Genomic DNA, 11,609 nt, shown 5'->3' with positions numbered 1-11,609 from the left:
GTGTCATCTGAATCTTGGGAAACCCAAAACGTTTAAGAATCTGGTTGGCTTGGATACATCAAGGAATTGCCGTACGGCCACCATTTCAATTCGGGCATTGCGTTGTATCGCTCTGAATGTGCCAGTGTGCAGGGTTGTTGGTGATTTGAAGCGCCGCCGGTGACCTGGTTGTGGTGTGTAAGTCGGTACCTCGCTTTGTACATATCTGCCTCTGCGCCACATGTGGCTGAAGCTCATCGTCAAATTTCACCCAAGGTCAGCTCACTCATGGAGGATATTGGTGAATCTCAGGACTGCGCCATTCTCATGTTCTCAACATGTCAACAATAGCCCTGCGGCCGCATAGCAGGTCAATATTTCAACGATCAGCATACACCTGCCAACAGTGTCGCGCAAGCTCACCGAGATGGCACTCGTCTGCCAAGAAGACGGGCGGATTTGAGGCCTTGAGGAAGAAGCTTCCGTCCCTGGCCGATGGAAAGCTGAGAGACCTACCGACCAAGCCTGCCAGGACACGCTTTGCTCCCTCACCAACCGGATACCTCCATCTAGGCTCATTAAGAACCGCCTTGTTCAATTGGCTCATTGCGCGGGCCACGGGAGGACAGTTCATCATCCGTGTTGAAGATACGGATCGGGTGAGGACGGCTCATGCATGTCATTGTTCATAGGAGGGCCCAGGACTCACAACATACCAGACACGAATCGTCGAGGATGCCACATTCCGTCTTCTTGCCGATCTGAAATGGGCAGAGCTCGACTGGGATGAAGGTCCTGACGTCGGCGGCAAGTTCGGTCCTTACCAACAAGTAAGCCTCACCCCTTCATCCTCCTCCTATACACGTCTAACATCCCACAGTCACTACGTCTGGACCACTACAAACACAACATCTCCCAGCTTCTCGAAAACGGCCACGCCTACCGCTGCTTCTGCTCATCCCACGACCTCGAGCGCCACAAGCAACAGTCCCTTGAGGGCGGCGGCACCGCCCACTACCCAGGAACCTGCCGCACCATCCCCGTCCCCGAGGCCGAACGCCGCGCCGCCGCCGGCGAACCCCACGTCGTCCGCTTCAACGCCCAGGGCCGCCGTCCCTCCTTCGTCGACAGCGTCTACGGCAACTACCAAAAGAGCGAGGACGAGGACGACTTCATCCTCATCAAGACGGACGGCTACCCGACCTACCACTTCGCCAACGTCGTCGACGACCACCTCATGAACATCACCCATGTCATCCGCGGCGCCGAGTGGCTCATCTCCACACCCAAGCACATCGCCCTCTACGACGCCTTCAACTGGACACCGCCCACATTCGCCCACGCCGGCCTCCTCTGCGCCCAGAACGGCGAGAAGCTGAGCAAGCGCAACCACGACATCGACATCTCCTCCTACCGCGACAGGGGCATCCTCCCCTCCGCCCTCAACAATTGGCTCGCCCTCCTCGGCTGGAGCATGAGCGAGAAGGACCTGGCCAAGAAGGACGGCGAGGTCATCTACACCACCCAGGCCCTCGCCGAGAAGTTCTCCCTCCGCTTCACAAAGGGCAACATCAAGACGAACCCGGACAAGCTCGCCGTCATCCAGCGCAAGCACCTCACCCACCGCCTGCGCGAGGACCCGGCCGACGACGCCCTCCTCCGCCGCACCATCGTCCCCGTGTCGACCAGGCTCCTTGCCTCCATCTCCGACCTCCTCGCCGCCAAGAAGGAGGAGTACCTCACCAACCCAACCAACCACCGCCACGCCTTCTCGACGACGGACTTCTCCGGCCTGACCCCCGTCCTCGCCGACCCGGCCACGGCACCCGCCCACATCCTGCGCGTCAACCGCGCCCTCGCCGCCGACTCCCCCGTCGACCCGCTCGACCTCATCTACGAGCACCCCTCGCTCTTCTTCCGCCCCAGCGCGACCGCCTACGCGCGGCACACCTTCTCGCGCTCCCTCTCCAAGCTCGACGACCTCAAGGACTACGCCGGCGCCGCCAGCCCGGAGGCGCTGCTCGCGGACCTGCGCGCGTCGTTCGAGGCCGTGCCGGTCGCCGAGTGGGGCGCCGCGAGGCTGCAGCAGGTCATCAACGACTTCAGCGAGCGGCACGCCACCCAGGTGACCAAGGACGACGGGACGACGAAGAAGGTCAAGGCGACGAAGAAGGTCAAGGCGACGAAGGCGGTGTATACGTTGTTGAGGCTGGTCCTGACTGGCGATCCCCTGAGGGGGGCCAAGCCGGCCAAGCTGCAGCTTGCGCTGCTCGGAAAGGAGGAGACCCTGCTGAGATTTGACATGTGTGCTGCTTAGGGGTCGGGAAGCAGAGAAGAGGTAGGAAAGAAAAGCTCGGGGGATAGGTACACGTCTGGTGCCTCCCTCCAGCGTGGTTTGGACTCGCCTTGACTGGTGCCCAGATGGCGGTAGTGAGACCTTTCGAGTGGAGTATTGTACGATATCATGTTCGTTACAGCCGAATTAAAACATGCACAGCATGGGGCAATGAAGATCTTGGACACCCGCCAACATGTTGTCATGAAATCGGGTCACTCGGTCTTCCTTCAATTGGGCTTGCTGCTCCGCAATGTTCGTAGCTGTCTTCGTCCTGACTGCTGGGCCGTGTCATTGGGTAAACAGCCAACTTGTTGTTTGTTCACGGCAGTCACATACATACGTTCACCATGCGATACAACACAAGTATACATGCGGTTGAATCTCCATTCTCAATTTCTGTAGACACATCTACCTCGTCAGATCATGTGCAAGCCTCCCCACCAAACTTCACAGAAGTTCCTTTCGAAACACACATACGTACACACGTACACACGTAGGGGAGACGATATTAAAAGGTACACGTAGTAGGCATAGGTAGCTCGATCCATTAGATTTGATGTGCGGGACTTTCAAAACCAACTCGTGAGAGTAATAAGAGGAAAAGAGATAGTTGGTAAGAGATTATATCGAGACAAGGAGAGAAAATCTTGGGTTCGTGGGAATAAGTAGTTAAGGGGAGAATAGAAGAAAAATAACAACTGTCCTCCACCATCTCGTGATGGTATAAAACCCGGTCGCCCCTCATCCCTGGAAGCAGTTCCGATTCTAAAACAATGCAACGCTATGATCATATCGTTCGCGGCCGTCGGGGGTTGTGCCATCGAGCCAGCTCTGTGTGGCTCTCACGCTCTCTCTCTCTCTCTCACTTAATCCATTTCAGCTTCGTGTCTTCTTTTGCCTCGAAGTGTGGTCTCATTCCCGTTTTGTACGCCCGTGTCTACAACCGAATTCCATCTCCTGAAAATGCAGCTAAAGATGATGATATAAAAAGGTGTTACTAATAGAAGAAGGAAATGGTTGTAGAGGCTCGGGCGAGCAAATTTGTTCATTACGTCGTCATGTGGCTTGGTTGGGGGTATAATTCGTCTAAATTTCCTGAACCCAGATCTGTTGAATCGAATTAGCAACATGGTCGAGTGATGAAGAACGTTTTGATTTTGACTTACCTCCATCTTGCCGATATCCTGCCTTGCTTTCCTCGCTTGGCTCTTCGCAGTCATGATCGCCATGTCGAGGTCATCTTGGTCGCCCATGGTGATCATGTCACCGTTGGGCATGTCCTCGTCGCGGATCTTAATCTTGAACCGCCTGCGGAGGCCAAACTTCTCACGGATGCGGTCGATGAAGTCGGGGAACTCGACCGCCGCACCAACCATGATGTATCTCACGTCCTCGGCGTGCACCTTGACGCGAATCTTGCGAATCTCTGGCCTCCTTGAGCCGCCACGAGACGACATTGAGTTGGTACCAGGGCGTCTGTTGGAAACCATCTCAAAGTCACCCTCATCAAAGGACCCGTAGTCGGAGCCGTCCTCCTCATCCTCCATGTACCGCTGGGGCACACGACGGGAGGTCTGGCGACTAGTTCTAGAGCTGCCGGGGCCGCCACCTTGGTACATGTCGTAAAGCTCGTCGGGGTACGCATCTTCGGCATCCTCGTCCTGACGGCCACGCATCTGCATATCGCGTCTGGAGTAGCCTCGGCTTGGGGTAGCCGATCGAGACTCGGATCTCATGCTGGGCGGCGCTGCCCGACGGTCGTTCGGGCTGCTCGTCTTCTGGTACCGGTCGTTTCCTCTGGCATTGTCGATGTTGAGCTTCGCGAGCATTGGCTTCGGTCCGTTGCGAACGGATTGTCCGCGCGTCATACCGCCAGCACCACCGTTGGCCTCGACTTGGTCGGGAGGAGGTGTAGGCGGGAAGACGCCGCGACCGTTGGGCGGTTCGGACTGTTGTCTTCTTGATGCCAGACCGGGCTTGACCAGGTTGGTAGCAGCGAAGGAGATGTTATCAGCGGGCCTGTCGTCTTTGTTGTCATTCTTGCCAGCCTGTAAACCAAGAAGTCTCTGATTAGCAAATTGATTCCCATAGAAGCTGATGGTTGTGGGAACCGATCTGCCTACATTCTTGATCTCAGATCCAGCGAAACCAGTGAAGGCGTTTGCTCGATCGGAGGCGGCGACCAGCCGTGCCTTTCCGAGGTAGTCCTTAGTCTTGAGGTTGCGAACCTTGGCCTCATTTGGTCGGTAAACGACGCCGACAGGAATCGAGAAGACGGTGTAGCCCTGCGCATGTTAGTTCGGTTCCTGAATAGAGGGCAATCTTCATACCTCGGCCTCTTCACGGATCGCCTCATCAATTACGTTGTGATCCTCGACGACCTTCTCCTTCACGGCGTAGGACAGATCTTGTAGACCTGCATCCTTTTGTTGCAAATAAATGTAGCACAGTCCTCGGTTGAAGAGAACCTCGCATGAGTAAAGCTTGAAAAGCAGGCCCAATTGGGCGTAGTCAATCATGGTGTTGCCTCTCAGGTAGAGGAGGGTGTCGTTGAAGTTGGCCAGTGCCTCTTCGAAGTCACCAAGCAGGAAATTCGATACGCCTTGTTGGAAGTAGGCGACAGCGAGATACTGGTCTAATCTGATTGCTCGTTGGTAACATTCAACCTGTTTGTGAAGTCAGTCGCGGTGCTCGGAGGTAGGCTCGGGCGGGGATCACGCACAGCCTTCTCGTGTTCTCCTAGAGTGGCGTGAATGACACCCATGTTGAAGAGAATTTTTGAGGTGTCCGAGATCTTTTCGAAGTCCTTGAGGGCCTCGTCGAACTCATTGTTGTCGTATCGGGCCAGGGCCGACACCCACGACTCTATTTCCTATAAGGCAAGCATGGTTAGTCGTTTGTGCTTTGGACTTCGCCTCTGCCGATCGTCGGGTTTTCGTATCGCGGTGGTTGGGCTCCGTCGGATGGCTGAACTCACTTGTTTCAACGACATGTTGTCGCCAGAGAAGAATGATCAAATGCGGATGACGGGAAAATCAATTTCGAATGATTGCTGCGCAGGCAGACCGTCGCTGCTGCTGCTGCTATTCGCAAGAATGTTGCGGGAGATGTTCGCGGAGAGGGTATCGTGGGGAAACTGCGCGGACTTGCGAGAAGGAAAAGCCAAAGCGATGATCCAAACCGGGCCAGATTGGCAGTAAAGTGTGCCGCGGGCGGCTAGAGGAGGGTCCCAGGGCTATTTAGGGAATGAGTAACAGGCGGTGGTGACCGTGCGGTGTGCCCGGCGCCACTGAAATGACGGTTGGAGTCGTATCCCCGCTTCCACCTGTAAATGGCTGCAATTCGGAGCTGGGCGATGAAAGCGAGAGCAGAAGAGGAGCTGAAGATCTTGGCGCGTGGCGGGTATACCAGGGATCGATAGCTAGCCCCAGTCTTAACGGTGCCGAAAGCTTCTGCAAGAAACGCCGATGCGATACAGGCAAAAAAGAGGGTTTTCGCTACCTCTTAACGGTGCCTGGTGCCTTTCGAATTGGCTGGGTTGATGCTGTGTTGCTGCAGCTGCAGGTGTGCTAGGTGCTTGCGCAGAGGTGCAGGTGCAGGCGGAGGATGGCGAGGTGCGTCCTGTCTTCCTGGCTGACTGGCTGCCCGTCTGACTGTCTCGCTGCCGTGCTTAGTCTGGAGGTGCGTTGCTTCTTTTTTAGAGTTACTGCTGTTTCTTTCCTGTCCAGCAGAAGCAGATGCCAAAAGTAGGACAGTGTTTCGGGTTTGTGTACGTTGTGCGTCGAGAGACGGATTAAGTTGTCGGGGAGGATGGGATGGCCCTTTACGGGTGGAGGGTGGGATATGTATGTAAGTCGGACAACGCGCTAAAAGGGAGGGGGGTCCGAAGGCCAGTTCAGTCCGTCCTAGTCCTCGTCCTTCTTCTTTTCCCTGATACGCGGTAGTCTAGCTCCAGGGACTTGCGCAAACTTGTCTTTGCCCGCCTGCGACAAGAATGAAAGTGACCGGGAGGATGGATGACTGATAGTGGGTGACCAAGATAGACTGTCCTGCCCACACTAGCTCTGCGTCGTTCGGCGTCGCTGCCTCTCTCGGATTGTATCGTGCGTTAATTAGAGTCGAACCTCGGACGGTCGTTCGACTATGAAAGCTTGCTTGTTGCGGGTCTGCAAGACTGAAAAGACTGGCTCGTGGTCGGATTGGGTCTTGGGGGTCTTGTGATATCGAATTCCCGACTCGTCCCAATGTGTGATGAGCAACAAGAACAAAAAGTGATGGAATGGCCAGACGTGCAGCTGGGCTTGGGCAAAAGAATGGGAATGAATGGATGCAGGACGAAAAAGCCAGCGCCTACAGAATGGAAGGGAGGGTAGGGTAGAGAAAATAGAGTCGAGTCGATGCAGCGAGGGACCAAGGGGAACTTGACTGGTCGGGTTGTGGGCCGCGAGTCTGGGTGTATATCATGCAAGCCGCTCACAAGTGATTGATATTCCCACTGGACACTGGATTGTCAGTCAGGAAACGCTTAGGATGCCTGTGCTCCGGTGCTCGTCCAGTTGCGAGTTGCAGGGGCATCCAAGGGGTGGTTTCTTGCTGTCGACTCGAAGGGGGTGCTTGGAGCGAACAGCCCGGAACAAGTGGCTTGGGCTCTGCGGTGGATGAGAGAGAGGGAGGGGTGTGTGTCTTGTCTCTCCCCTTGATTTTGACACGCCCTCTTGAGACTTGGTATGGAAGAGACCAAGTTGTGCAACCGACCGATCTCTTGCTATCACAGGATCTGCCTCGGGAATCAGTGCACAGAGGTGGTCAGAAGAGCGTCTTCTGATAGCTGTGAGAGACACATGGAGAGAACTTCTCCGCGCCGTCTGGCGACATTCCCCAACTCGTCACCGTTGTCACTATAAGTTGCCGCGCAGATCCCTCTTTTGGCTTCCAACAAGGTAGCTCATTCGGCAGAGAAACAAACTTGTCTAAATTGAGGGACAGAATCAAGTGTTTTCTCTCGAAATCGGACCACTTTGCATATCTCGTCGCCAGATGCTGGGTTGTGAAAGTGCTTGACATCGAACGTTGGGATTCCCTCGGGCCTCTGTGCCTCTCTTGCCCCCCTGGGCCTGGAGGTGGCCCCCCTGGTCTGTCTGGGCATCCCATCCGACGTCCGTCCCGGGGGTATGTGAGACGCGCCTGGGCACCACACCTTCATGTTAGAGTGATGGGCTCGCGAGAAGTCAGAGTCCATGTCAGGGCGGGGCGGGTCAGATCGCGCATCTTGCGGTGGCCAAACCAGGGGAGTGGCTGTCTCCGCCTCTCATTCTCCTGATGGCCCAGGGACGGACGCTGTCGACCTTTCCTGTCCTGTCCCGCCGTGTGCCCCCTCCAGCCGGGTAAGACGCAGCAATCCCTTAACGGCAATGCACTATTGTCGGGTGTCGCAGGCATCTTGCAACCACTGCGAATCAGGGCCTGTCGGTTCCCATGCACGAAGCGTTCCAGTGATTGCGAGGCGTGCCTGATTGGCCGCCAGGAATACGGGACTTGGATCGGACCTGTGAAGCCTCCAGCGCCTACAGCCAAGGGCGCGTAGGCGAGAGGCTAACGCCGCCTTGATCACACTGCCAACTCTGCTTCGGTAGTAATTGAGATGCAGCTTGCAGCACAGTTGTGATGGCCCTCGTGGCTTGAGTGCCAAAGGAGGGGGGATTCTGCCGGTGATGATGAGCTGCTGCTGCAAGAACAAGTGCAACTGCAACTAAGGCTGCAGGCCATTCCGTCCCATCTTGCCAGTTGCCGGGCTATTTGCTTTTTCCCCCCCAGGTGATGGAGATCAGGAAGCGACCGGTGTAAGTGCTTGCAGACTGCCGCCATTCATCGCATCACAGTGAGTGATTAAGTGGTCCGCATTTCCAGCCCGCTGGAGGTGGTCCATGACATTTGGCAGAGAGATGTTTAAAATAGCATACCCGACAGTGCCGTGTTCCCAGCACTGCAGTCTGCAGATGGGAGAGGTTAAGCGCCGGGAATCATCTCGTGATTGGGTTGTCCCGGCCAACTGTCACTTCGGCCGCCTCGGCGGTGAAGGAGTGCTGGTGTGTCCGAAGGAGGTTGACAGGTTGTTAGTTGGACAGGCCGAATCGTCCGGGCCTTTGCAACAAGGTTATCCATCATCCAACCGACGGGAGATGTGCTTCACCATGGCCGCCAAACTCTGCCTGATGGGATTGGCGTTCTGGGTCGGTGACGGGCTGAGGTCGAATGAGAGTGTCACGATGAGAGCGCCTCAAGTCATATATCTGAGCACAGGGCGAATGCGGCGACGCGACACCGGCCGGTTGGTTGGCATCTGGGCTGGTGACAGCGGGGAAGGAGATGGTGTAGTGTCGTTGGTCGATGATGATCTGCGAGGAAACCGAGGGCTCGTCACACAAGACCCGCCGTCAGCAGCTCTGCGGCACAGATTCGGTAGTCCATGCTGCTCGTACTGAGGACCAACGTTCCTGCATTTGGGGTATTGAGCCGTTCAACCATGCCACATTCCACCTAAACGGGGTATGCAGGAGATGAAGGAAGATGAGGTGAGATGGTGCTCGGTTGACGCTGCCGTGTGATGAAGCCATCGTGGTGCGACCCGGACAGACATGCGTCCAGATGGCGGGGAGAGTTCGTCGGCGGTGGTGTGCAGAGCCCTTGGTGGACGAAAAGAGTAGCAGAGGCCGCCAAGGAGTTGACAGATTCCTCACCATTCCCCTTTGTGGCGTCAAGTCCGGCACAAGACATCTCGTCCAGTCTTTGTCAAAATTTGGACAACCTTATCTGCAGCGGGTCCAGCGTCCCAGACGGCCCATGTCCAGCCCAAGAAGCGGAGGCATCGGATAGGCAGACAGACCGTGCTTCAGTATGGAGGCAAGTGCTGACTTGGCTTGGTGAAGCCGAAGATGTGGTTAGCCGTTAAAGATGTCGGATAAGGTGCGATATCACGAAATGCTGATGGGGCTAAGGTACCAGCCAGCAGGGTCCGGGATCTGGATCAGGAGTCTTGGCTGTGAAAGAAGCTCAGCCACACCTTGTTGACGTTTCCCTTAGGCTCGATTCGCTAACGCCTGGGACAATTAAGCTATGCGTAGCGCGCATTGTGGAGGCAGAAGGGGCAGGCAGGCAAGGCAAGAGCAGGCAGGAGCGACCTGAACGGGGAAAGAGAGGAACGGAACATCTTCCACTGACCAGCCTCCTACCTAGTGGATGCCGTACTAAGGTATTGAGCATCGAGCATCGAGCATCCCAGGTCCTTGTTTCTGCCTCGCAAATCTTTTTCGTTTTTCCCCCTTGATCTTTCTTCTCCCGTATTGATTCGGCCTCGCTGAGTAACGCCGATTGACGCCGAGTACTACATTGTCGTGTTCGAGAATGCCGTCGAAGCGTGGAAATGGAAGGAGATCTCTCTTCCATTCCTCATCAGGAAGCCGATGATGTAAGTCAGACAGGGGACTGAAGCAGAACAAACGGCACAAGCCCGAGGAGGGTCCCGGCTGCCGAGAGAAGGAGCAAAGAACAATGACTTGCATTCCAATCTTTGTGGAAAGAAGCTCCTTCCACGAAAAGTTCCATAGGGCACAGGGCAATCGCATCCCCGTACCGTACCTACCTTACGAATGCCGCGGGCAAGTACCTCACCCGTTGCACAGCGATTGCCCTCCTGGCTCCAATTCGGCTGTTTCCCTGCTTGTCTCTCCGTCTCTATGGAACACCTTGAATGCTCCTGCCTGCGCGAGCCAACAGATCATCGACGATATCAGGGGCTGGCCAAGATGAGTAACAAGCACTAACAATCCTTGGGTAATGCTTAGATTCCCTACCTTACTGGCAGCCACCAGCACCGTCAACTCTAATTATCCCTGTCGCTGGAGGTCTCAAAAATCCTGCGAAACTCGCTTCTCCTTCAGGCTGTTTTGAAAGTCCCGTGCTGGGGTCTCCACTGACGTTCCGTCCAGCAGGGGAGCCACGCTCTTTTGGCCCCCATTGACGCCTTGGCCTGGGAAGGCAGCTTCCGCTGTAACGCTAGCGGCAGTGGAGCCAACACCTCTGAAAGTCACTCTCCTCCTGCTCTTGGTGCAGCAGTACCTCATCCATCCTGCCCAGACCAACAGCCACACTTTGCCGCATGAACTAGACGTCAAGCCAACGAACTTCACCATGTTTTACTACGCAGCATCCGGTCGAGGGGCATCCAGCCGCATGCCTTGCACCGCTGCGACTTGGACTGCGACTGCAACTGCACGCCTGCCACCTACCTTACCTTGCCTTACTACGGATGCCTCCCGGTCCTGACCCAAGGTGACTCTGTACGACGACCCTACAGAGCCACACAGACGGGAACGCGCACCGCAGACGCCATCAATTCAGTCAGTCAGCACCACAGCGCTCCGCTCCGAGTTGCTCCTCGTTGGTGTTCTCTATGACTCCTTTTTTCCGATCAAATGTCACAAGTCTGGGCATCCCTTCGAACGGATGAATCCACCCGTGACGCGGCGATCTCGTCGCTGTGCGCTTTCAATGCAAACTGAGCCGAACTCAACGGTCCGTTGCCCGCATTGCAAATCACCAACGGGGCCACCGGCCGGATCCTCAGATCCCCAAACCAAACGATTGCCTTCCTTGAATCAGCTGTAACCCAAATACTGTTTCTTGAATCGTTCAAGTCAAACAAGTTTACATCGCAGCCCTCGATTCAGTTCAGCGCAATGGCGCCTCAGTGCCACTTTGATCCTTAGGGTTCTGTCAACGATGCCTTGACATGCCGTCAACGAACACCCTCCTTTGCCAAAAATGCACCGCATTACCTCATGTTGGCTGCCTTAGCTAACCTGTGCTCCCAGGCCACCTCATCCCGCATCCGATATCGAGTCTTGGTTTCAAACCTGGCCAACCTCTCCACAATCTAACCCCTTTACACGTATGTATGTCGTCTACTTCCACGTCCACCTCCACGCCCTCGCCTCGCCCTCGCCCACCCGTATCAGCCACTCCCGCATCGCCCATCTGTGTTCACTCCTCCCTCAGTGGGTCTCTTGACGGCTGGCCCGCCTCGACCCCCTTGCGATCCAGAGAAATAAGGTAGCGCCTCTGGTCCCTGTTCAACCACACACGCGTATTCGTCTCATCTACCACCTGTCACTCGCGCTCCGCCTCCTTCCGGTCTTCGATCGGTGGGGGGAATCTCCCGGAACCGTCATCAGTGTTTCCTCTAACATGATCTGCATCAAGCCGACGCTGGAGCCACGCCTTCTCTGCCTGGCTG

General features: G+C 55.9%; 2 protein-coding genes across 2 annotated transcripts; one reads left to right on the top strand and one right to left on the bottom strand.

Annotated features, from left to right (window-relative positions):
* Window positions 1–317: 317 nt before the first annotated feature.
* Window positions 318–2,296, top strand: gltX (Glutamate--tRNA ligase; the record flags this gene model as incomplete). Its single annotated transcript, XM_036633657.1, has 3 exons — window positions 318–638; window positions 699–809; window positions 860–2,296. 3 exons carry the CDS (start codon window positions 318–320, stop codon window positions 2,294–2,296), a joined length of 1,869 nt encoding a protein of 622 aa, XP_036502369.1.
* Window positions 2,297–3,403: 1,107 nt separating this feature from the next.
* NCF2 (Neutrophil cytosol factor 2) lies at window positions 3,404–5,309 on the bottom strand (the record flags this gene model as incomplete). Its single annotated transcript, XM_036633656.1, has 5 exons — window positions 3,404–3,424; window positions 3,484–4,602; window positions 4,648–4,983; window positions 5,040–5,189; window positions 5,295–5,309. The coding sequence occupies 5 exons, from the start codon at window positions 5,307–5,309 to the stop codon at window positions 3,404–3,406; spliced, it is 1,641 nt and encodes a 546-aa protein (XP_036502376.1).
* Window positions 5,310–11,609: the final 6,300 nt, after the last annotated feature.

Source organism: Colletotrichum siamense, assembly GCF_013390195.1.
Source record: "Colletotrichum siamense strain Cg363 chromosome Unknown KSG_Cg363_contig01, whole genome shotgun sequence".
Taxonomy (NCBI): domain Eukaryota; kingdom Fungi; phylum Ascomycota; class Sordariomycetes; order Glomerellales; family Glomerellaceae; genus Colletotrichum; species Colletotrichum siamense.
Note: the sequence above shows the minus strand (reverse complement) of the source record. Positions and strands in the feature narration are given on the sequence as shown.